Consider the following 21,282-nt stretch of genomic DNA (forward strand, 5'->3'; position numbering starts at 1 on the left):
GCTAATGACCGAGAAGAGGGGTGCGTCGGCACAGGAGAGGGAATGATGAAGAAGAGGGGCAGTTGGTATGCTGAGCGACGCGGGGTATGTGAACAAGAATGACCGCCTAAAGTGGCGAGGTGGGCGACGATGGCACATGCGCGCGACGCGTCGAAGTTCATTCGTGCCAAATACGGATAATCACCGGAGAAACTCTACCACAGGTGCGCCCATCCTCTGAGCTACTAATGATACAGCTGGAACGCGCTCCATACAGGCTCAATGTCTCCTCGATTATCTATCTCAACCCACCGTTTCTCCTCCATCGCTCTCTCCCAACCCAATGTCATTGCAGCAAGTTTGCACACATGCGAACTGCGACTCGCCTATCAGATCTTTGATATCACTGCAGTTGTCCAACATAACGTACCTCAGTGTGCACACCACGGCAACAGGCTGAACGCTCTCGTCGTCGGCCCATGCGCCAGTGACCAGGGCTAAATCCACGATCATTCCTCGTGTCAAAGCTATTCTCTCCTTGTTAGGGATGTCTTCTTCCCATTGCTTCTGGAAGTAACCCTCTGTTTCCCGGTCGACTGGGTACTCCACTTCAGAGCCAACCGTTGCCGACAATGTGTGAACATTCCATTCTTCCGGTGCCAATTCCGTGAATTCCGCCACGGCGCTCAGTACATCAGTCGCGATATATACCGTCTTGATATCCGGGAGCAAGGTCACGATCGCGTTCACGTATTCATGCGTGGGAACATAACCCTTGTGATATCTCCACGACATAGCGGCTTGGTCACCGCGCCGAATGTGAACTCCAACATATGGGTGCTCCCTTAAGGTCTTTCTGGTTTGATAGATAAGATCTATGATATGTTGCTTAGGGCGAATGGTTTCCATGAGCGATTTTCGTCCCATCTCCAAAATGGGTCTCTGTCGGCCCACAGATTGTTTGTATCTGGCCACTGTTAATAATCGCATAATTTGAATGCCAAGGTATGCTCACGGATCCTCATACCCCTCGTTGAAGTCGTGGACTAGATGGAACTTGGCCGTGTGCGAAGTGACTACCCAATGCCTGTCATACTGGTTCAGGGAAGCGGGCCATATGTATGCATTAAAAGGTACCTTGCTAGTCTTGGACACGCCACAAGTTCCTCAGATGGGGGAGGAAGACAATTTGGCTCTGGCCCAGGCTCAGTTGTACGAATATCCTCGAAGCAATCGAGCCAGCTGGGCAGTTTTAGGGCAGTATTTCTCCGAAAAATCATGGGCTTACCGCCCTCTATTCCAATAGGTGTCGTCAATAAAGAAGGTTCGATTTCTCTGGAAAAAAAATCAGTAGGTGCCTCCAGGGAGCTTCGCGGTCCTACTTCTCTTGCCATCCCAGCTAGCTGTGCTATCAACGCCAGATCGGCAACCAGGCCAATCTCACCGTCAGGCATGTACGTAATCGAGCTTGAACATATATTTGGTGAATCGTAATGTATCACATCGTGAACGCCATGGTGATCGGGGGCCCAATAATCGCCATGATCATGCGGCTTTTGGTTGAGTTTCCAACACTCAGCCGCGTATTCCATGGTGGTTAAGGGGAACCTCGTATAGTTCGAGTAGTCAATAACCAGCTCGAAGTCTGCATGGTCGGGATGTGCTGAATGATCTGTATGATTTTGTATGGCAGGAACTGGTTGAATTGGTAAAGTTCCATTGTCTCCCTTGTATAAATCCCAGTCAGGGTCTCCGGTAATCCAGGAGATCACTTCAGGTCGTCGATACGAGACGATGGTCAAACCGAATAACAAGATGCCGCACAACAGCGCGGTGACCAGAGGAAAGTATCGCAGTATGCACGCAACATGGGAGACCGATTGATTGCCGCCGATCACTGTCGGTGAAGTTTCTTCGTCGTGTTGGAGCAGGGGCTCGGTTGCCTGATGTTCTTTGAAAGAGCCAGCTCTAGAATGAGGGGTGCGGGGAATGAGAACCTGCTCTGGGTAGTTGCGCTGGCTAGCCTTTGCTCCTACGATATTAGACATAATGGTGAAGAGGAGAGTGTACAATCATCAGGTGTTGAATTCAGCTCTTCTCAAGTAGCGACGGTGGTCGTCATAGTGGTCGTCTTGGAAGCGCTATATCATTGCACCGAGGATCCGCCAAACCGTCGGCTTCTTTCGGATATAAAAAAATTGGCCCGGGAGAAGTCCAGTCCACCTGGCCACACAACGCCTCCGATGTTCGGTGCTCGGGCCGACCTTGTGGTTGGCAGATATGGTGGATATATACCCCGCGGCTCTAGTGTTGACTCGGTGGACTGCTGGTGCACTCTCGAACCAGTTTACTCTGCACAGCTGCTCACGCAATGGCTGCACAAGGCGAAGTGATTCACTCTATCAATCATCTCCTCGAGTTGCGTACTCAGCAGCATCCGGACTTGGAAATTTTAGCTGTCCCGAACAAGGACTTGTCGGTCTGCCCTGTTCCTTCAATGGGAGAAATACCGCTGAGTTCCTGGTGGACTGTAGTATTCCAAGTACACCTATCGCGATATCTCCGCAGCGGCCTCCTTGCTCGCTAATTATTACAAGGATAATGGCATCCTAGCGCCGAGGGCTCCCAATGATACTGATACCCGACTGATGGTGGCTCTTCTCGGCCACTCTGGGTGGTCCTTTGCCATTCAAGAACTCGCATTGGTCAAGATGGGATATTGTGCGTGACTCGCTGACGGCCATGAAGATTCTAACTGTACTGATTTTCGAGCGCGCAAGGTGTTCTCTTCATATCGTAAGACAAGACCACTGTGTCCGTGATCCGCATCTGACACAATGGAAGCGTGAACAATTCATCAGCTGCAGTTTCTCATCTTCTTGAAGCAACAGCCTCAACCCACATCATAGCGCACCCGACATTCCTACATGTTGTAGAAGAAGCGATATCCAAGGACCCACCGACGCACTCGGTGCACATCATACGACAGGTTAATGACGAGGTGTACGATGCTGCTGCTCGTGAAGAAGGCGACAAGACGGGCAAGACAACATTTCACTGCCCATTAAAACCCGAGGAAGAGGAACATCTTCCTGCTTTTATCGTTCATTCCAGCGGCAGTACTGGCTTTCCCAAGGTGAGTGAACTTCCCGATGCTAGAGCTATACTTGATTTCTGTGAAAGCCAATTGTTCTGAGTCACATTGCTTCAGTTCGTAATTTTTCCCAGCACTTCGGATTACGAGGTTTTACAACACTGCCTTTGTACCATGTAAGCTCATCCGGTTGGTCCTGTGCTATGAGTTGCTGACAACTTACAAGAACCATGGACATTCATGTTTCTACCGAGCAATTCATGGAGTCGCCCCAATCTGCCTTTTCCCTCAATCTCTCATCCCTTTGACGACCGAGAATATCTGCAAGTTGCTAACTTCGCGCTCCTGCAACGCGGAGGCTTTGTTCGGTGTCCCATACGTTTTGAAGATTCTTTCGGAGGATCCAGAGGGCATGAATGTTCTCAAATCGTTCAAGCTAGTCATGTTTGGAGGCAGTGCGTGTCCAGACGAACTCGGCGGGCGGCTTGTGGATGAAGGAGTGAACCTTGTCGGGCATTATGGTCTGAGTCCGTGAGAACTCAAACTGTCTGTATGCAATTCCTAACATGGGTGTGGCCTTTTCACAGCCGAAATGGGACAGGTTAAATTCCTTTCATATCCACCACTGATGCTCTTTCTTATGAAAGAAAACAGATCTTCACCTCGTTTCGCGACTTCAAGACGGACAAGGGATGGAATTGGTTAAGAGGGGATGGGCCCTGGGCGAAGAAGGGCCTTATGAACTGGATCAAATTCGAAAATCGTGGTGATGATGTCTTTGAATTGGTTGTCTTGGACGGATATCCCACCAAGGCGAGCCTTTCTCTATTCTAGGAAGACCTTCCCCCAATGTTTGCCGCAGGTGATGAGCAACAGGCCTGATGGGTCGTATTCGACCAAGGATCTCTTTCGAAAGCACCCCACGATTCCTTATGCTTTCAAATTTGTGGGTCGCCTCGATGACACCTTGGTCATGGTGGGTACGACCTGTACATAGGTTTATCAACTTGCTCACAAAGCATTATCAAGGTCAATGGCGAAAAAACCAATCCGTGAGCCTTATCTACATCAAAGAAAGAAAGAGTTAATGTTTCCTGGGGCTCAGAGCTCCTATCGAACTCACGCTACGTCAATCGCGAAATGTCTCCGAAGCTGTTGTGTTCGGGGCTGGCCGGGAACAAATCGGAGCCATCATCATTCTAGCAGAGCACATTTCTGCGTTAGCGGCTCGGGCAGAGCTCTATGAACTCGTCAGCCCAGCTGTCAAACTCGCCAATTCGAAGGCACCGAGCCACTCGCAGCTAGCACCTGAAGCGCTGATCTATCTTCCTTATGAGACCACTCTCCCCAAAGCCGACAAGGGTAGCTTCCTGCGACCAAAGGTGTATGCCCAGTTCCGGCACATCATTGACCAGGTATACCGCGAACTCGAAGGAGACGAAGACAAAGGAGTCGCTCGACAGAAGTTGTCTGGGGAGGAGCACGCCAAGCACCTAGTTGGGAAGGTCGTTTCCCAAATTTTCAGCCCACTGGAATCGTATTCTAAGATAGAGGAGAACATGGATATTGTTTCTCTGGGATTGGACTCGCTCCAGGCGACCAGAATACGAAACGCTCTGCAAAGAGTAAGTGTTGACCATGTCTTATCCCTCTGTGCCACTGTTGAAAATCATGTGAAACATAGGAGATTGATTTGGGTGGTCAACGTTTGCATACTAACTTTGTGTTTGAACATCCCTCAGTTGGCGCGTATGTTTTCCAGTTGTATTTTGGTTGAAAGTGGCTTATTGCGTTAGCATGGCGAGGTCTCTATGGCATATTTCATCTGGACGTACCAGTACGGCTGTCAAAGCGGATCCTACGGAATTCGTGCTTCAACTCGTCGAGAAGTACTCAACGTTACTGACAACACCTGAGCCATATACGAATGGAAATTCTTCTGATCTGGGAAGCCATGATATCTCGGTAGAAAATCACGTGGTAAGACAGCCTTGCTACATCGCGTTATAGCTCAGGTCTTCTGTATAGGTGGTCCTGACAGGGGCAACTGGTTCACTCGGCGCAGTGCTTCTAGAGGCAATTCTCAGACGATCAGATGTCATCAAAGTGTATTGTTTGAGCCGAGGGAAAAACGATCTTGACGCGGCCAAACGCGTTCTGGACAGTGTAAAAGACAGAGGTCTCACTCTGAACGAACCGCAGAATCGACTTGTGTGCCTTGCTGTTTCCGATTTCGGCGCTCCAAATCTGGGACTGGACAAAGACAGCTACTACGAGATTGCTCGTTCTGTGTCTATTGTGATTCATGTCTGTTGTATCCCGTTCATTCCAGGAGTTAACGCTGACCTTCGCACCCCACAGAACGCTTGGCCGGTGAATTTTAACTGGAATATCTCTAGCTTCGAGCCACACATCAACGGTGCCGTGAATCTCATGAACCTTGCCTTGCACTGCTCGAAACAGTACCCACCTAAATTTTTCTTTTCATCTTCTGTCAGTGCAGTCTTCGCCTGGAAAGGGCCGAACCCTCCGCTACTGGGTCCCTCTGAGGCCCTTCGTGTTCCCGAAGATATCACCGACGATCCTCACGTTGCTCAGAACATAGGCTAGTGAGTATATTGGTGTCATGTCGTGGTAGCAGTTTGTTGATGAACGATTCAAAGCGCTCGTTCCAAGTGGGTGGTAGAAAGGTTGTGCCGCATCGCTTCAGAGAAGACAGCACTCCAAGCAGACGTTCTCCGTATGCGCCTTTTTTGTTTTCCAACCTTGCGCTGAACAAAAACAGGAATTGGCCAAATGGTTGGTGATTCTCGAACAGGAATATGGAACGAAACAGAGGCTATTTCACTCATGATCAAGGTTGGTACTGTATTGCATTTCTAGGTGGATAGCTGATTCATCAACTTGGGTAGAGTGCCGAAATAATACATGCGTTACCCGAGTTGGATGAAGTGTGTGCTCTCACCACGGAAATAACACTTTTATTGACAAGATGGACAGAATGTCTCCTGGCTGACTGTTGACTTCGCGGCTCGGTCCATTGTCGAACTGGTCTTCGCCTATCAAGACCCCGGCGGCCCTGGTACATGTCACTGCTGGCATATTGTTCAGCCCCATACAATTCACTGGCGACATGTGCTCGACAGCTTACAGAAGTGCGGCGTGCAGTTCAAGAGAGTTCCTCAGACAGAATGGGTAGACCTGTTGCGTCAGTCCAATCCGGATCCCGCGAAGAACCCGACGATCAAGCTGGTTTCTTTCTATGAGGAGAAGTATGACCGCGACGCCGTTGGAACCGCACATCGGTATCCTTTGGAGACAAAATCCACAGAATCTGCCAGCCCGTCGTTGAGGACCGCACCTGCTCCGACTGATGAGCTAGTCGGAAAATGGGTGGAAGCATGGAGAAAGACAGGCTTCCTGCATCGATCTAATTGAGTAGAAGAGACGCAAGCTAGTTTAGTGTATTGTTTAAACCAGCCTCAGTTGTGCCCAATTAAATCTGATATTAGTACCCACAAGTACCCGCCAACTGCTATCGCTGTTATGTATGACTTGGTAGGATGAGAATGTACACCGGTATCAGAATCGACAGCAGAACATGCCTGGTTTTCGCGAGTTCGACGCAAGCACTCTTTCCAGCACGAGGTTGACAGAAGGCATAGGTAAGACCAATGCCCAAGGCGTACCAAGTGCAGTCTTTCAACTAGTCGACCTCTACGCCTTTCAGACGTAGATCGCTCTTCGCCTCGCTGACTTCCTGTGTACCCCATCTAAGATTGAAGTCCGACCGATGTGAAGTCATCACACACCATGAGCAGCTCCTTGTGAGCATCAGGGCAGTCTCGAAATGTGAGAAGGCCTATTCCGAGGCTGCCTAAAGAGTAGGATCCGAAGGCAACGAGTAGCCACCACGGAATCTGCATAGTGAGGGTCAGCCGGAGGTATACAGACTGACCCAAGCTCTTACAACGGGAAGGAGATCATTTGCAATTTGCTCGGAGAATAGAGGTACGGGAATGATACGGAGATATAATATCACGTATATAAGCGTGCAAGTTGCACTTAGAGTGATAAATCGCGATGCTCTAGTCATGGTGGGAGGTGAGAACAATGGTGTGGTAGTTCAGGGCGCCTTCTGCCCAGCCACCGAAGCTGTTGGTGGCGGTGTGAGCGCTAAGCCCACACAGAAGCCTTCACACTACTACGACCATCATTATGCAACTGCTTCGCGCCATCATCCTCTCTATCCTATTCATGCCTGCGCTTTGTAGTGCACAGACACACCAGCTTGTTATGGGCGATCAGGTTGACACGGATGCCCCAGATCCGACTTTCAATCCACCAACTCTCGCTGATATTCTTACTGTCCGGTCTGCCGGCTCCATTTGGTACGACTATGCGCGGGAGGTAGAGTCGGTGTCCCTGAGGCTATCCGATACCTCGGCCATGTCGAAGAGTACCCTACTTGTGCCTGTCAATAAAGCTGTGTTGGCATTACACAGGAAGCCGTAAGTAGTTCTGTGTCATGCTACTAGAATGGATGTTTGATCTTTATGGTAGGCATGAAGGCCCCGCGCCAGATGGGGACGACATGGAGATCACGGATGAGAAGACCCGGGTCAACGTGGAGCGCTGGGTATCTGTCCACATTATTCCAGTATGTCATTTGTTGTCTCGTAGTCTCTCGAATCTGAACTAAGTCCGCTTTCTACAAATGTTAGATGGCTCCGATTGAACTGTCGTCTTCAGACGCATATCCGACCCTCCTGGATGGGCGGCACGTTTATTTCAAGCAGATATCAGAAAGTGGATGGAAATGGGAGCAATATGCTGTTAATGGGACTATACGCATCCTTGACCAAGTCCATGTACGTCCCTCAACTAGTTTGTTGATGTACCGGACGTCACATTGTACTCGCAGGCTTCCAACGGTGATATCTACTTTATCAACGGTGTTCTGGATGTTTGATTGGGGTAAAATACCCACATTGTATCTCTCAAAATGATTGTATGACTACATCATAAGTTTATTGATCCCTTCATAGCATGACATGATCGGGATGTAAAAACTGGGGCTTTACATGATATGCTTCTGCCACTCTTTCTAGATCTCGTTGGCAAATAATTATTTCGGGGTGACTGTCCATCCCCATCGTACGACGTCTTTTCAGCAGACCGCATTCGTTCAGGGCCATAGCAATGTCTTCCGGTCGTATGTACGTGGCCTGGGCAAGATCTTGCAATGTCATCTTCACTGAGACATCGATACCGTTGATTACACGTTTGCCTGCAAAAGGATCTTCTGGATGTGTGCCGTTCTGGAGTGCGCCAGCTCTGGCTCGGGTGAGGGGAAGCTCGCCATCCCAACCCTTTGTATTCTTCCATTTTCGCGAGACGTTCGCGCTCCTTGTTGGAGAGCCATGCACTTTGAATGCCGATCGCAAATGCCGCACAAGCATGGAAATCCAAAATGCAAGGTAAGTCCGAACACCGGATTCTGACAAAGGTCGTTCGGGACTGCCAAAAACGCCGTCACGTCTAGAGAGCTCATAACCTGCATGGACTTCAGTATTCACCGCAGCATCCTACACCAACCGACTTACTGAACTCGATCATAAGCATGCCATAGCCGCGTTTCTGATACGGGGGAAATGTAATGATACAAGCAAGATTATTATTGTCATACGAGATCTTCTCCTGTTCCCAGTCAAGCATTTGTATCAGTGTGATGACGAGGACTCTTACTTTGGAGAAAAAACCTAATACGTGATCTCGCCTGGGGTCCCCGTCCGTCAGCAGGTAGAACATGACTTCGTGATGTCAGGCAATCCAGCATGTACTTTAACTGTGGGACCTCACATGGCTCAACGTCGAAATAGATCTCCTTCACATCAATGAACAGTTTTCCAAATAAAGACAGGTTCTGACAAAACAGCTGCGGAGGTCATGAGACATAAAACAATACGCAGACTCGTGGATATGTATGACGGACCTTGGAAAGTGCACCATCCACTTCCCAGATAGTAAGCGCTCCTTTTTGGTACACTTTTCGGCCAGGAGGATGTGTTGACTGGCATGTTTTCTTGTAGAGTATGAGCACAAAAGATCGAAGTCCAGATGAGAATCGAGCATACGGCGTGAAGTTCGTGGCTTGCTGCGTTTTTCGTGTATTTGAAACATCGATCGCATACCCAGAGAATGCTGGCCCCTGGGGCGAAGTCTTCAGATTCGATTGTTGACCCAGACTTCCGACTCCGCCCGTGACGACCGTTAGTAGCGGAAGGTGGCGGCGTTATCCTCTGGAAGGCGGTGTAAACTGCATCATCTTCATCTGGTAAAGGGTATGGTGAGTAATGCCTGACAGATGGTCAGCGCGGACCGAAACAGCACAAAGACCGTTTGAATCGTACCCAGGCTCAATTTCCCATCTTCCAATGTGTATATTTCGAAAATTCCGTTTTGCCCGCGGTCGTTGCCTGGGTTGTCCAAGGGGCGAACTTTGCTGGAGGACTGAGGTGGTATCGATCGTCTGATCGGGCGACTGGGTAGGTGTGACGGCTGTGAGAATACCGCACAAAACGCAATCAATGACCTTCACCTCTAGGGAATCTGCGTCCAGCTTTGGTCTTTTTCGTGGCGGTTCCCCAAGGAACTCAGCAGATGCTTGGCCATCGATTTGTGCAACGACAAGGTCCTCGTCTTCCTCAGACCCTTCTACGTCGTATGCATCGGGATCCATTTCAAATACGGGCAGCGGCAAGGCCATAAAATCAGACTTTAACACAGCCCAATCCGTCGTTCCAAATGCTAATAATTAGCGGCGCCACAAAGAAGATACAAATTCGGCAGACAGTACCGGAGGATGAAAGTTGCCGGCAATAACGGGATCACCGCAGACCATGTCCTCAGGGTTCCTGAAAGCCACGGTATATATAGACGTCCACCAGCATGCGTTGCTCTGTGTTGTCTTTCAGCCATGTTACTCCAGGCGGCGCTCTTTGCTTCTATCCTCCTTGCTGTCTGTGCTGATGAGCCGGCATCAGCAAAGCCTTCTTTTGACCCACGCGCATACACTCAGCAAACAGCATCTTGTCCAGCATTCGATCGTTCGGTTTCCCCACCTCTGTCGAAGACTATTGACCTGAGTAAGGGGGAATGGCATGCACCATAAGAGAGGCCCTAACGTAGCTCTGCAGAGTATGTGGAGGTTAATCCCCCCAATGCCAAGAGGGTTCTTCTCCTCGTCCATGGCTGGCCATCTCTATGGAGTACCTGGTCCAACCAGATCCTGGAATTCGAGGTGCGCCGAGGCATTATGATCGCTTCTAAATAACAGTGCTTATCCTCCATTAGAATGACTACCATTTGATTGTTCCGGATCTCCGTGGGTTTGGCCAGTCAGGGCACCCCGGGGATGTTCAGTCTTCATCCCAAATGGAAGACTTTGTTTCCGATTTCACTTGTATCCTTGATCAAGCCGGTGTTGAAACTGCGGTCTGTGTTGGTCACGACTGGGGCGCAGAGGCATGCTGGGAGGCTGGGAGGCAACGACCTGATCGTTTTCTGGAACTTGCTGGGGCCGTCGTACCTTACATGCCTTCCGCTGGCCCGTACATGCCCATCGAAGCACTGACGAAGTACCTACCAAAACTTACTTATCAAGTCTACTTCGCCAATGACACAACAGGAGCAGCAGAAGAATTGGATGCCGACATTCGTCGTACATTGCGAAGCACACTCAGGAATGTGCAGTCACCCCCTCCCGCGGAGTTTCTCACATCGACCACTTCATTCTTGGGGGCTTGGAAGGACGTTGCAGAGATCCCACCGATCCCCTTCATGAAAACAGAAGAAGAAGACTACATGGTTGAGAGCTATCGTCATCAAGGCTTCAAGAATAGTGCGTTATTGCCTTGAACAGATAAGGGGAACATGGCTCATCCATCATCTACGTTCAGCCCTGCAATTCTATACAAATGGCAACCGATATGGTTCATACACATTCCAGAATAAGCAGGGCAATTTCACTCTTTCACAGCCTTCGCTCTGGCTCGTGCCGACGGTGGTGGGTCCTCTCCATCGACATGCGCCGCTAAGCTGACAGGTCACACAGGACCCTGTTGCAGATTGGTTGGAAGTGGATCAGATGTTGCACTCTGACCAGTGGTTCTCAAAGCTCACTGTCAAGGTTCGTTCTCTATTTAATGCTGTGTGCCCATTAGTCAAAGTCAAATGTAGAGGCTTGGCACGGCCCACTGGCCCCAGTTGGAGGAACCTGAAGCATTCAACGCCGCCTTGACTGAATGGCTGGATGGCCTGGAACCTGTCGAACCGTTCAGTACGTCTCGAGCTCGAGATGAGCTGTAAGGTGGGTCTGTCCTCCGTTGAAAGAGATTTAAAAAAATCCATGGCAGAACTGGTACACGATATATGCAGAGTAATGTTGCGCTTTATTATCTTCTCTTATCATGGATTGGTCATTCGAGTTCATCTATCTCAATCGGAACAGCCTCTCCAGCCCAGACATTGGAAGTAGGTGTCCATAGCTGCAAAATGTTGTCGTCAGCCGTTGAGCAAAGCTGCCATGGTGTCGTGGGCGACCACCCAAAATCAGATATTTTCGAAGTATGCCCTCCGTGCATGAACACAAGTTCGGGCGGCCCATCTTCCGCATCATCTGGAGTTTGCTCCTCTCCTATGCGCGCCACATCCCATATATTGACTCGGCGATCATCCCCAACGCTGGCAAATACTGTCTCGTAGTTGGGGGACCATGCTGCGAGGATCACGGATCCGCGATGACCCTCGAACGAATGCAATTTGGTTTTGATGTTTCGAAGATCCCACAAAGCCAGGGACTAAATGAACTGCATTAGATCGTCCTATGACTGTTCGAGCCGCACTTACGCAGTCAGCCGAGCCAGTGAGAAGCAGAGTCTCCGATGCCGGGTTGAAGTCTACAGCATTCACATCTTGATCATGGGCCACACAATCCTGAATGGGTTTATTGGGGGCGCGGGAGTCCCAACTGGAAGTGCAAGTTCAAGACTTCAATACACCTCTTGAATATGTGCAACTTACATATATAACATCTTGTCGTCTCCAACGGATGCGAACAAGTAATCATTGTGCCGATTCCAAGAGACGTCCTGGATGGGCGGGGTGAACTTGTCTCGCATATATTGCTTTCGCTAGAGAAGTGCTTACCTCCACTTGCTCTGAATGAGCTTCATACTTCCTCACACTCTCAATATTTCCGCTCATCTTTGAATACTGTTGCAAATCCCTACGCCCATGTCAGCGACGATTTGCGCACGACGTAGACACACACCATTCATAGACACCAGTGTCGTATGAAGCACTTAAAATGTGCCCTTTCTTCAATGGATTCCAGCTCATTCCATAGCTAACACTGGTCAGGAATAAATCCGGTAACTTCTAGGGGTGGCCCGAACCTTTCGCGCGTCTGCCCACGCAAGACGATGTCAGGTCGGCACTCCCCGTCCGCATCAGGATGGTTGGAGTGTTTAGTGCGATCGAATATGTAAATATCGCCCATCGTGGTCTGCGTGGCAATGATATCGGGATTTTGAGGCATGTAACGTGCGCGGTTAACTTCGTGCCGATGGTTGATTTTTTGAGTAACGCGTATGCGAGCTTCCCGTGAACCGTGAGCGCCAAGCTCTTCATAGAGTTAGTACAGTCGCCAGGACCGAACGAACACACTCACCGCCTTTCTCATCATCATAGTCTGTACTATCTAGCACTGACTTCCCATTTTCAAGAACCTTTGGAAATTGTACCTCAACAATCTGGAGGTACTCTCGCGCTTGATTAGATGAGTGCGTTCCAAGGAGAAGGCGTTGCACGGTATATGGTTTGTTTGGGGGGCTGGAACATATAACTTAGCACAAATAGACAGCTGGGTGTGGTCCTGTATACTTTTCCTTATCTGGAAACCACTGGCATGTCAATGATGGCCAGTCGAGTGCATGCGTGACTAGGGCGTCATAGAGAAATGGAGCTAGGCATTGTCGGTCAGCAGGTCCAAGCCGAGGAGAGCAAACTGGGAAATACTGTTCTTCTTCCAGACTTTATACTCTTCGTTGATGAGTTTATGCTAGGCAGGAAGGCTCAAACCGCGCAAGGCACAAAGACGGAGCACGGTGCTACTCACCTCATCCTCTTGCTCTGGCTCATCCCACGCAACCCCAGCGAGAGAAACATCAGGACGGTGCGGTTCCTCGTCATCTTCAACTTCCATACGAGCTTGACCACCGCTCTTCGACGAATTGGGCGTGTCGCGTGCACTCATGTTCGATCAGCTTTCAGTTGAGGGTAAGTGAGAGGTTGCAAGCGCGGGACGCGTCTCCAATGTTGTTCAGTCGCGCTCGTCGGTAAAACTCTATTCGAGTCGTAGCCGGGGTCCCTATGCGTCTAACCCCAACCTCAGAGCACAGTCTTCATCACACTTTGTCAGGTTTGTAGGGAAAAAATCCACTTAAAATTGCAAAATAATAACTGAGCGTCTACACATGATTGATTAATGACAGGAGCTGGCCATTTTTTGTGTTATTCACCAAGCAAGGTAGCGTCATAATATAGAACAGTGGGCCAGGACCCCTTTATGACATGGGAAGCAAAATATTACTGGCTGTAGCTGTGTTAAACTCTAGAATTCAGAGATAACCCGCACAACAAATGGTACGCCTTTTGTTGACAGCTGGGGGGGTTACAATGCTCAAGTGCTTTACACATGAGCTAACGGCGAGATGGAAAAGGAGGTGAAAGGGGAAAGTGGTGACCGGATAGTGCAGTACTCTACTGATGAAGCAACAATTCATCAAAATGCTGTTTGACCGTGTTCAACACTAGCTTGTCCCCAATAAAAGCCAGTGGGGATACAGGCTATGCTCTTCAAACAGGGCCCCACTTCGCTGCACAGAGAGGCAGCTGCCCTTAGCAAATCTGTTAAGCCGTGCGCAAATTCTTGTAACAGATCGTCAACCAACAGAACGGTCCAACAAGACCGTATGAGCGACAGCCAACATCGCACACACATCAGGTCATCATTCCCGCAGAGCGAATTCCCACGTTCGACATTCAGATACTCGGTTATTGTTATCGGGAGCAGAGCTTTGCGGCACCTCGTGGTCACCAGAAGTTGGACGATGAATGGTCCCGCCTATCGTACGACGGTGTTCATACTGGGACGTACTTGAGACTAGTCAACGATTGAATTTGAACGACTCACTCCTGGATATGCCGAGGGTTGGAACCCATACGAGCGTATTTTTACATATGCGGGATGATCAGGAGGTGGGTGTTTGGCTAGCTGCGAAACTTCCCTGTGGCGTCATGAGAGGCTGATTAAAGAGATAGCAGACAATTGATTACCAGAGAGTGTAAGGCACCGAGTTTCGGAGAGTGATCAACACCCTTCCGCGAGAATCCACGCGCTTTGTCAAATTTTCCACCTCGACATCAGAATCTTGTGCGTCATCACTGAGTGCTTCAGAAGTGGATGTCATGCTTCGCCCCGAAGATAACAACGGTGCCACAGATCGAAGAAAACCGATTATAGCTTGCTGATTCACTCGCACATTTCGGTCCTGATCCTGTATACCGGCACCTGTGGCAGTCGAAGGTCATTTGCCATTGGAAAGAATGGAGTCACCAATTGACTCGCCTGTATGAGGGAAGTTCCATACAACCCTTGAGAAACCGCCTGAACGTTTGGATATATTCACTAGTGTCTTGCACTTGTGCAAAGTACGGGCATCAACGTGAAGAAACACTGTGACACCATTTTCACGCAACAAACGAAGATTCTCATGAGCCTCGGGGTATTTTTGCGTTAGTTGTTCTTCAGTATCATAAGATGTGGCCGTGATGCGGTAGCCTGGTATTCCATGATGCTGAACCAGTGACAATGAAAACGAAAAGTTGCCTGCGAAACGATAAAGATTTGATTATGCTTGTCCTATTGGAGTATTTTACCTTCGCCTATCAGAAGTGTATTGTCCCAAGGAGAAACAAAGGGGACTGGTGCACTTTGACCACCCTGACTAGTGTGCTTTTTCCCGCTTCGCTGTCTTTGATCCGCCTGGTCCTTCTTTTCCTGAACATGCTGAGCAGATGCCGCTTTATCTGCCGCATGAACGCGAGATTGCAGGGACACAAGGGCAGACCTGAGGCCACCTTTCGATTTGTTGGATTTGCCCATAGGCACAACTAGTGAAGTGAGCGACACAGGCACATGGCCGTTGCTGCGAAGACCCTGGTTGGGTCGTGCCCTCACCTTTACAGAAACCGTGTCACTAATAACAGCGGCTTTTACGCTCTTTATAAAACTTCTTAGCCATGGTGTGTCTTCTACGACTCGTTGCTATTCACCTGCTCACAGCCTGCTCAGCCGACTGCTTTTGAAATGCGAAAAAAAAATCAGCAGTTCGCGGCACGCGCCCGAGCAGGAAAGACAATTGTAAACCCATCCCAAAAAGACAAGTTGAACAAGTTCGTGGTTTACACATCTCCGAACTTGTTACACTTACATGGGAGTGCTTTAGACGGTCACCGGTTGGTATAACGGTTCTCATACTCCTTTTCGTTGTGTTATTAGGGGGGGGTGAGCCAGTTATTTAAGTTCTGCTGGCATTGTCTCTGACATGCAATTATAGGGGTGTTTGAACTTCTACGCCTAATATTTTGATATCTATCTGGCATGAGTCATGGGGACACACACCTGGAGATGTGGTCTGTAATCAATGACGCTAGATTCGATTGATACTACACCTCGGTTTGGCCTAACTTGTGCTCACCGACGTTTAGAACGTCCAGTCTCCTCCTCACCAATGTACGGCCTTTTGCGACTACTGGTGGCAGGTTCTACAACTATGCCGCCCCCATAGTCCAACCCTTCAACATCTTGTTTCACGGGCTCTCGGTCTTTGTCTTTGTATGTTGTCCTGTTCCGCGGTCCTGTTGGAACATTCGGCGGAAGGGGCGATGCAGGACGAGTTGGAAGAGTCGACACTGTCGATTCATAATTAATGAGATCACCTCTCCTTAATAACGTAAACACTTACTATTCTCTCCGGCAGCAAACCCCGCCCCTCGACCTCGCCCTCGCACAGGTACCCCCGTTCCTCGGACAGGGGTACTTCCACGGCCACCTAGCGTAGTGTGACGAGCCGTTGTCCTCGCTGGAAAGGCGTGATCTCCATGTGACCCGCTTGCATCAACACCGTAGCCACCCGTGAATGTACTGAATTGTGCAATGCCCTACAAGTAGAGCAGGACGTCAACAGCTGCTCTCTAAAGGAGTTAGAATGAGACACACTGGGGTATTGGTGTCTGAACCGCCAACGGGTGCACCTGGGGTGATTTGAACTCCGCTGTACCCATAGGGAAAGCCTTCAGAGGCCATTCCTTCAATACTAGGTCCCTGGCCTTGCACGTTACCAGTCATGTTGTCGTGCATATGGATGCTATGCTCGGGCCCCATTGCAGTGCCCATCATATTCTGTTGAACTGGCTGCATGCCCGCCATTCCTATGGCAGGCATACCCATCATATCCCCGGCAGGGATACCTGGCATACCTCCCATTATGTTCTGGGCCATACCGATGGGCATAGTGTTTGCCATGTTCGCACTATTGATAGCCATAGTCCGCATCTCAGGAGGGAGTGCCAGCAATTGGTTCTCAGGCATCCCAGTATATGCCTTGAATGCTTGGTCAATGTCCCGCCTTTCCAAAAGAGGTATAGGACCCACAATCACGTTCTGCTTGAGGGCAGTACTAAGCTCGCTTAGCTCTTTTTTCCTCATGCAATAGGCCTCCCATGATATCTCATCGAATCCATAATTGAACCAGTCACTGAGATCGCTACCTGGCCGCCTCCATGGTTTCTCCGCTAACGATTGGATTTCCACCTCGTAGATCGAGCGAGCATCCAGCATTCCAGAAGCAGACGGATCTATCTCCGGGGCATTAGAAGCTGCTCGAGGTGGAGGACCATCTGGTATTGGACGATTTTCGACTGCAACCTGAGCTGTAGAAATCTGCTTCACGTCCGTCACAGGGATCAGGTTTGTGGACTGTGGTGTGCCAGTGCTCTTGGGAATACTGATACTTGTGTCACGTTCACGAGGCGTATATTCTGTCGTCAGGAGACTGCTGGCTAAAACATAGGTTATTAACATGCAACAAATGGATTAGGGACAGTTGCACAGACCTTTCGCTGGAGACGCCACTGGTGGTCTAACAGGCCGCTGATGACTAGGGTCGCGGAAATCGATGGAACGGGGTTGTGGCTGCAAGATGATCTCCAAGTCCTACAACCCTGTAAGATAAACTCTCGGGCAGCAGGTTCAGACACCCACGTCATCCTCGCTTTCTCTGTCTTCCTCCTCGTCTTCTTCTTCCCCCTCCTCTTCGCCATCAGCATCTCCTTCTTTGCCCTCGCCTTCACTGTGCTCCATCGGAAGTTCATCGGGCTCTTCTAGGTCTTCCGCAACCACGACTGCCGGTACTGAAGCGACCAGAAACGGTTCGGCAGGCCCGTTAGGCAATACAATCAACCTGCCCGTTCACGTGTTATTATAGACCAGTGTTTCGCACTACACATGTACTCACTGGCCCGGAATGCTCTGGTCTAACCGTGATAAGGGAGCCGGTAGTCAGTTGCCTTCCTGTAAGAGAAGAGCGTTGCCGCTGACATTGAACAACTCACTTGGTTCGGGGTCCTTTGGGGGCTGCTCAGAAGGGGCTTCCACTACACTGGGGTAATCCTCTTCGTCGCCATACAGAAATGCGTCGTCTTCGTCCATTTATATAGGTTGCCAGTGCGCCTTTTTCTTGTAATGCGGGATAATATTGTAAAACAAAAACAACTAAAGGAGGCGCGTCGAAGTGGCGAGAAAAGGGACTGCTCGTCACGGTTAGGGCCCTCCCTGCCAAACCCGGCAAGATCCGACTGCCAATTTCACACCATCGGGAGTCCTCCCTGCTCTTCCAATAGCCACCAAACGATATGTGCGTTTGTTCTCCTTATCTCAGGTCTATCATTGATATCCTACGCCAGATTCAACCGGATACCTGACTCACATCGTCGGGCACGTAGCATTCTGGAATGTCGTCCACAGTCAATGTGAGAATCATTTGGTTCCTCGTCTGCACTTTACAATGAACTTCCGACCTCGTTGGCGGTCAATGCATACGATCTCTCGCACCATACCATCCATTTTGCTCATACTCATCTTTGATGTAGGTTGTTCGGTATTCGGCCCTATTAGGAGGGATTTTCTACGGGATTGTCCATCGTAGAACACTGCAGGGGGAAGAGAATGCAAAGAAGGAAGCTCATGACCATCAAAGGAGAGATCAATTGATCAAAGAGGCGCGGGAAGCGTGGAAAAAGAAGCAGGTAACACCGACGTCAGGCGGTGAGTGTATTGTGGCCTGTAACTCGTTCAAGGCTTAACGCAACGGTAGTGATCACGGACCCGGAGGATCCAAAATTCAATCTGGAAGACGCTATGGAGCAGTGGTCAAAGGACGCGTGACCCTCTGGGGAGGGACGTTGCGCACGTGGCTATCTATTAGGTTGGATGATAAGCCAGGTTGGCAGAAAAAGGCTGGACTCGTTAGAGAAGACTCTACTTTGCAATTCGCAATCCTCATTCTCGTATGAATTAACCCAAGAGGTGTTTCTCACCCTCTCCGTCTAAAAGCGAGGGGTGCCCAATGCGCAATCCCATCTGAATAGTTTTACCCCCTCACAACGGGTCCAAATATCGCTGTGAATGACTGCATGATTCTATTATAGGCTGTCACCAACTGACTAACTGACGCTAGATAGCCAGCAACGTTGGACTCGACGCCAAAACCGGAGGACACTGGTGTAAGCACTCAACCTCCTGATGGCAAACTGAAAATCGAATTCTGACCCTCTCTTGGTTGTGACAGCAACCTATCTGAACCTGGGCATCTGTATTTCCGAAGTTGAGACGGAGGGTGAAAAGGTGATCGCCAGTAGAAGTGTCAGCATTTGAACCATGAAACCTGGTGTCAATATTGAATTGCATATCAGAGAGAACCAAACAAGGTGCAGTAACTTCCTAGCAGATCTAAGTGCAGACATAGATGAGATAAATCTTGGACCTGCTTCCTTCTTGTTGGAGACAAAACATTGACTTCCTGATTCTAAACATCATAACAGAGAATGTCAATTTTTGTTGCATTGCCATCACACTGAATCAGTGCCCCCTCCCCAGCCATGTGCAGTTCTCTGTTTAATTCACACTTAATTATCTGGCTCACTCAGGCAGATAAATGCTGAGAAAGGGAGGTGCTTTGTCTTCTGTCCAATCTCTATTTGCACCCTACCGGATAAGAAGCAACTTACAGGTGATGTATCTCTGCTCTGTGCAATTTGTACTGACCTTCTCAACCAAGGTGAACAACTCCATCAAAATGGCTACCTGACTTACTAGTTATGCCACAGTTACTTTAAATGCCTAGTTTGTGTGAGATTTTGTCTGCACTAGGCCGAATTCAAGGGTAGTGTGATGGTTTGAATTCATAGAACAAGGAGAAGGCAGATTGAAGCAGCAGCTTGTCCTATATTCACTGTATTTCAAAGGATCAATGGAGCAGACTGGAATTGAAGGTATAGGAGACATATTATATTTGACCAAACCAGCACTACTCAGTGCACAGCCTCATTCATTACTGCCAGATAGATGTCAGGGTCCTCCTTACTCCTCTATTCTGTTTGCTTCCATTGCTAGGCTGTACTTGTTTGTGGGCCTAGTCTACCTTTTTCTGTGTCCTTTCCTCTCTCCTCACTATCATCACTAAAAACTGTATCTAGATGGTTTTCTCTAATATAGAATGGTCTTAACAGTACTCCTGAGTGATACTTTATTGGACTGGACCATCAGTGAGGGCCTATACTGATGCCCTTTCAATAGATCTCTGACTACACTCACATCTTTCCCACTCTAGATATTCCCAGTTCCTATTTGTAGACCCTGAGATTATGGGTTTACCTTTAGATCTGACCCCCTATTCCACCCAAGGAGCAGCACAAGTATATTGGAAACTGCTATGGAACCATCTGTAGAAACTGTGGATGCTATATATATAATTCATAGGGGTCCTGGCATCCATACCAGCCTACAGAGCCCTCCAGTAGCACTGCCAGGTCTGCCATAGATGCCTCATAGTACCCATAATAGGGGTCCCATGCTATTGCACCTCCTGTGGTTTTTATTGATGATGATTAAGAGTGAATTAGCAATACTTGCAGTGGTAGGGACCACTCCTAGTGCTATGAACACAAACATCACTTGTGACTGCCATAATTAGTTGGAAGGGTTTGAGGGGCCAAGTGGTCTTGTCTTGTTCATGCTCACCTCTAACATATTATCTACAAGCAGACATGAGTGAGGCAGATCAATTCTGGGGACTCTCACAAGTAAGAGTCCCCCTTGCTTGTCTATTCTGCCTTGTATTCCTTCCTAGAGTCCTCCAGTACTCCCCTGTATGTGTTGCATATCTTCTTCTGTTTGCTCCATTGCTGGGCCCTAATTATCTGCAGGCCCAGTCTACCCTTTTCTGCATCCTTTTCTTTTTCTTCATCATCATCACTAGAAACTGTATCTAGATGTTTTCTCTGATACATGGTTTAACAGTACCTGAGGGATACTTTATTGGACTGGACCCTCAGTGATGGCTTATGCTGAGATAGATCCCAGCAACACCCCTAGGTCTCCCAAGCTGTTCCAATAAATTGTGGAGACTCCTACAATATCCCACTACACCTAGTAGGGGTCTCTGGTACTGCTATGTATCCCAAGTGTTTGGACACAGCAGTCTTGTGGTATCCTTTTCACAATATCTGCTGTGGCCACTGCCATTGTCCTAAGATTTCCCAACACAGGAAGTTCCAGGTCTTATCAGACATGAATACCCCAAGCAGCACTTCTAGGATCTCTTTATTAAAGTGAGGCAGATATCATTCATTGCAATGACTCTAACACTGCATACATTTGCATGATTCCTTGCTTCCTTTGACCCTTTGACTTGCTTCCTGAAGACCAGCAAAGATGCAGTAATGTAGATGTGCTGGGGATGAGATCAATATGGTTAATGTGTTCTATGCATATCAGTCAGTTTTGTGCTATTGACTGGCTCAAC

The 21,282-nt window shown here is 49.0% G+C and overlaps 8 protein-coding genes across 8 annotated transcripts; 3 read left to right on the forward strand and 5 right to left on the reverse strand.

Annotated features, from left to right (window-relative positions):
* Positions 1 to 166: 166 nt before the first annotated feature.
* DACRYDRAFT_65986 (uncharacterized protein) lies at positions 167 to 1,951 on the reverse strand. Its single transcript, XM_040775800.1, has 6 exons — positions 1,362 to 1,951; positions 1,268 to 1,314; positions 1,117 to 1,221; positions 995 to 1,066; positions 410 to 946; positions 167 to 354 (listed from the first exon to the last, which is right to left on the reverse strand). The coding sequence occupies exons 1-6, from the start codon at positions 1,569 to 1,571 to the stop codon at positions 225 to 227; spliced, it is 1,101 nt and encodes a 366-aa protein (XP_040629722.1). The 5' UTR covers positions 1,572 to 1,951; the 3' UTR covers positions 167 to 224.
* A 399-nt stretch (positions 1,952 to 2,350) lies between these two features.
* On the forward strand, positions 2,351 to 7,173 carry DACRYDRAFT_115792 (L-aminoadipate-semialdehyde dehydrogenase; the record flags this gene model as incomplete). The annotated part of the gene is made up of 21 exons (XM_040770081.1): positions 2,351 to 2,458; positions 2,514 to 2,700; positions 2,760 to 2,775; positions 2,824 to 3,115; positions 3,163 to 3,249; positions 3,300 to 3,600; positions 3,661 to 3,674; positions 3,728 to 3,886; positions 3,936 to 4,049; positions 4,103 to 4,125; positions 4,179 to 4,698; positions 4,758 to 4,822; positions 4,870 to 5,053; positions 5,102 to 5,380; positions 5,435 to 5,682; positions 5,737 to 5,813; positions 5,859 to 5,932; positions 5,986 to 6,024; positions 6,074 to 6,833; positions 6,886 to 6,993; positions 7,044 to 7,173. The coding sequence occupies 19 exons, from the start codon at positions 2,351 to 2,353 to the stop codon at positions 6,509 to 6,511; spliced, it is 3,225 nt and encodes a 1,074-aa protein (XP_040629723.1). The 3' UTR covers positions 6,512 to 6,833; positions 6,886 to 6,993; positions 7,044 to 7,173.
* A 196-nt stretch (positions 7,174 to 7,369) lies between these two features.
* On the forward strand, positions 7,370 to 8,045 carry DACRYDRAFT_50827 (uncharacterized protein; the record flags this gene model as incomplete). The annotated part of the gene is made up of 4 exons (XM_040775011.1): positions 7,370 to 7,584; positions 7,637 to 7,755; positions 7,826 to 7,944; positions 7,998 to 8,045. 4 exons carry the CDS (start codon positions 7,370 to 7,372, stop codon positions 8,043 to 8,045), a joined length of 501 nt encoding a protein of 166 aa, XP_040629724.1.
* A 70-nt stretch (positions 8,046 to 8,115) lies between these two features.
* Positions 8,116 to 9,273, reverse strand: DACRYDRAFT_50972 (acyl-CoA N-acyltransferase; the record flags this gene model as incomplete). Its single annotated transcript, XM_040775020.1, has 6 exons — positions 8,116 to 8,630; positions 8,680 to 8,773; positions 8,822 to 8,886; positions 8,936 to 9,011; positions 9,069 to 9,158; positions 9,211 to 9,273. Coding segments are annotated over 6 exons (903 nt in total), but the record flags the coding sequence as incomplete, so codon positions are not given.
* A 794-nt stretch (positions 9,274 to 10,067) lies between these two features.
* Positions 10,068 to 13,423, reverse strand: DACRYDRAFT_78684 (chromatin assembly factor 1 subunit C). Its single transcript, XM_040776355.1, has 15 exons — positions 13,254 to 13,423; positions 13,154 to 13,196; positions 13,019 to 13,100; positions 12,807 to 12,967; positions 12,532 to 12,760; positions 12,408 to 12,482; positions 12,284 to 12,362; positions 12,158 to 12,225; positions 11,984 to 12,104; positions 11,315 to 11,934; positions 11,190 to 11,264; positions 11,035 to 11,141; positions 10,430 to 10,976; positions 10,273 to 10,376; positions 10,068 to 10,221 (listed from the first exon to the last, which is right to left on the reverse strand). The coding sequence occupies exons 1-10, from the start codon at positions 13,389 to 13,391 to the stop codon at positions 11,554 to 11,556; spliced, it is 1,377 nt and encodes a 458-aa protein (XP_040629726.1). The 5' UTR covers positions 13,392 to 13,423; the 3' UTR covers positions 10,068 to 10,221; positions 10,273 to 10,376; positions 10,430 to 10,976; positions 11,035 to 11,141; positions 11,190 to 11,264; positions 11,315 to 11,553.
* A 222-nt stretch (positions 13,424 to 13,645) lies between these two features.
* On the reverse strand, positions 13,646 to 15,329 carry DACRYDRAFT_78686 (uncharacterized protein). Its single transcript, XM_040776356.1, has 5 exons — positions 15,077 to 15,329; positions 14,766 to 15,026; positions 14,474 to 14,708; positions 14,331 to 14,424; positions 13,646 to 14,283 (listed from the first exon to the last, which is right to left on the reverse strand). The coding sequence occupies exons 1-5, from the start codon at positions 15,300 to 15,302 to the stop codon at positions 14,146 to 14,148; spliced, it is 954 nt and encodes a 317-aa protein (XP_040629727.1). The 5' UTR covers positions 15,303 to 15,329; the 3' UTR covers positions 13,646 to 14,145.
* A 564-nt stretch (positions 15,330 to 15,893) lies between these two features.
* On the reverse strand, positions 15,894 to 17,909 carry DACRYDRAFT_88514 (Fip1-domain-containing protein; the record flags this gene model as incomplete). Its single annotated transcript, XM_040776861.1, has 8 exons — positions 15,894 to 16,111; positions 16,165 to 16,360; positions 16,419 to 16,802; positions 16,854 to 17,260; positions 17,315 to 17,414; positions 17,463 to 17,661; positions 17,716 to 17,734; positions 17,813 to 17,909. 8 exons carry the CDS (start codon positions 17,907 to 17,909, stop codon positions 15,894 to 15,896), a joined length of 1,620 nt encoding a protein of 539 aa, XP_040629728.1.
* A 440-nt stretch (positions 17,910 to 18,349) lies between these two features.
* DACRYDRAFT_51184 (uncharacterized protein) lies at positions 18,350 to 18,644 on the forward strand (the record flags this gene model as incomplete). Its single annotated transcript, XM_040775030.1, has 2 exons — positions 18,350 to 18,530; positions 18,574 to 18,644. Coding segments are annotated over 2 exons (252 nt in total), but the record flags the coding sequence as incomplete, so codon positions are not given.
* Between the last annotated feature and the right edge of the window lie 2,638 nt (positions 18,645 to 21,282).

This window comes from Dacryopinax primogenitus (assembly GCF_000292625.1).
Source record: "Dacryopinax primogenitus strain DJM-731 SS1 chromosome Unknown DACRYscaffold_7, whole genome shotgun sequence".
NCBI classification, from domain to species: domain Eukaryota; kingdom Fungi; phylum Basidiomycota; class Dacrymycetes; order Dacrymycetales; family Dacrymycetaceae; genus Dacryopinax; species Dacryopinax primogenitus.

What these genes read in the sequence shown, in the direction of transcription:
- DACRYDRAFT_65986 (XM_040775800.1), bottom strand. Translation starts at nt 1,571, where the DNA reads ATGGAATACGCGGCTGAGTGTTGGAAACTCAACCAAAAGCCGCATGAT. An exon ending in TAGCTGGGATGGCAAGAGAA is followed by an intron (nt 1,315 to 1,361) that starts GTAGGACCGCGA and finishes TTTTTTTTCCAG; the next exon opens with AGAAATCGAACCTTCTTTAT. An exon ending in ACCTATTGGAATAGAGGGCG is followed by an intron (nt 1,222 to 1,267) that starts GTAAGCCCATGA and finishes AAAACTGCCCAG; the next exon opens with CTGGCTCGATTGCTTCGAGG.
- DACRYDRAFT_78684 (XM_040776355.1), bottom strand. Translation starts at nt 13,391, where the DNA reads ATGAGTGCACGCGACACGCCCAATTCGTCGAAGAGCGGTGGTCAAGCT. An exon ending in CTCATTCAGAGCAAGTGGAG is followed by an intron (nt 12,226 to 12,283) that starts GTAAGCACTTCT and finishes CCGCCCATCCAG; the next exon opens with GACGTCTCTTGGAATCGGCA. An exon ending in TCACTGGCTCGGCTGACTGC is followed by an intron (nt 11,935 to 11,983) that starts GTAAGTGCGGCT and finishes CAGTTCATTTAG; the next exon opens with TCCCTGGCTTTGTGGGATCT.
- DACRYDRAFT_78686 (XM_040776356.1), bottom strand. Translation starts at nt 15,302, where the DNA reads ATGGGCAAATCCAACAAATCGAAAGGTGGCCTCAGGTCTGCCCTTGTG. An exon ending in ATGGAACTTCCCTCATACAG is followed by an intron (nt 14,709 to 14,765) that starts GCGAGTCAATTG and finishes CGACTGCCACAG; the next exon opens with GTGCCGGTATACAGGATCAG. An exon ending in AACCCTCGGCATATCCAGGA is followed by an intron (nt 14,284 to 14,330) that starts GTGAGTCGTTCA and finishes AGTACGTCCCAG; the next exon opens with TATGAACACCGTCGTACGAT.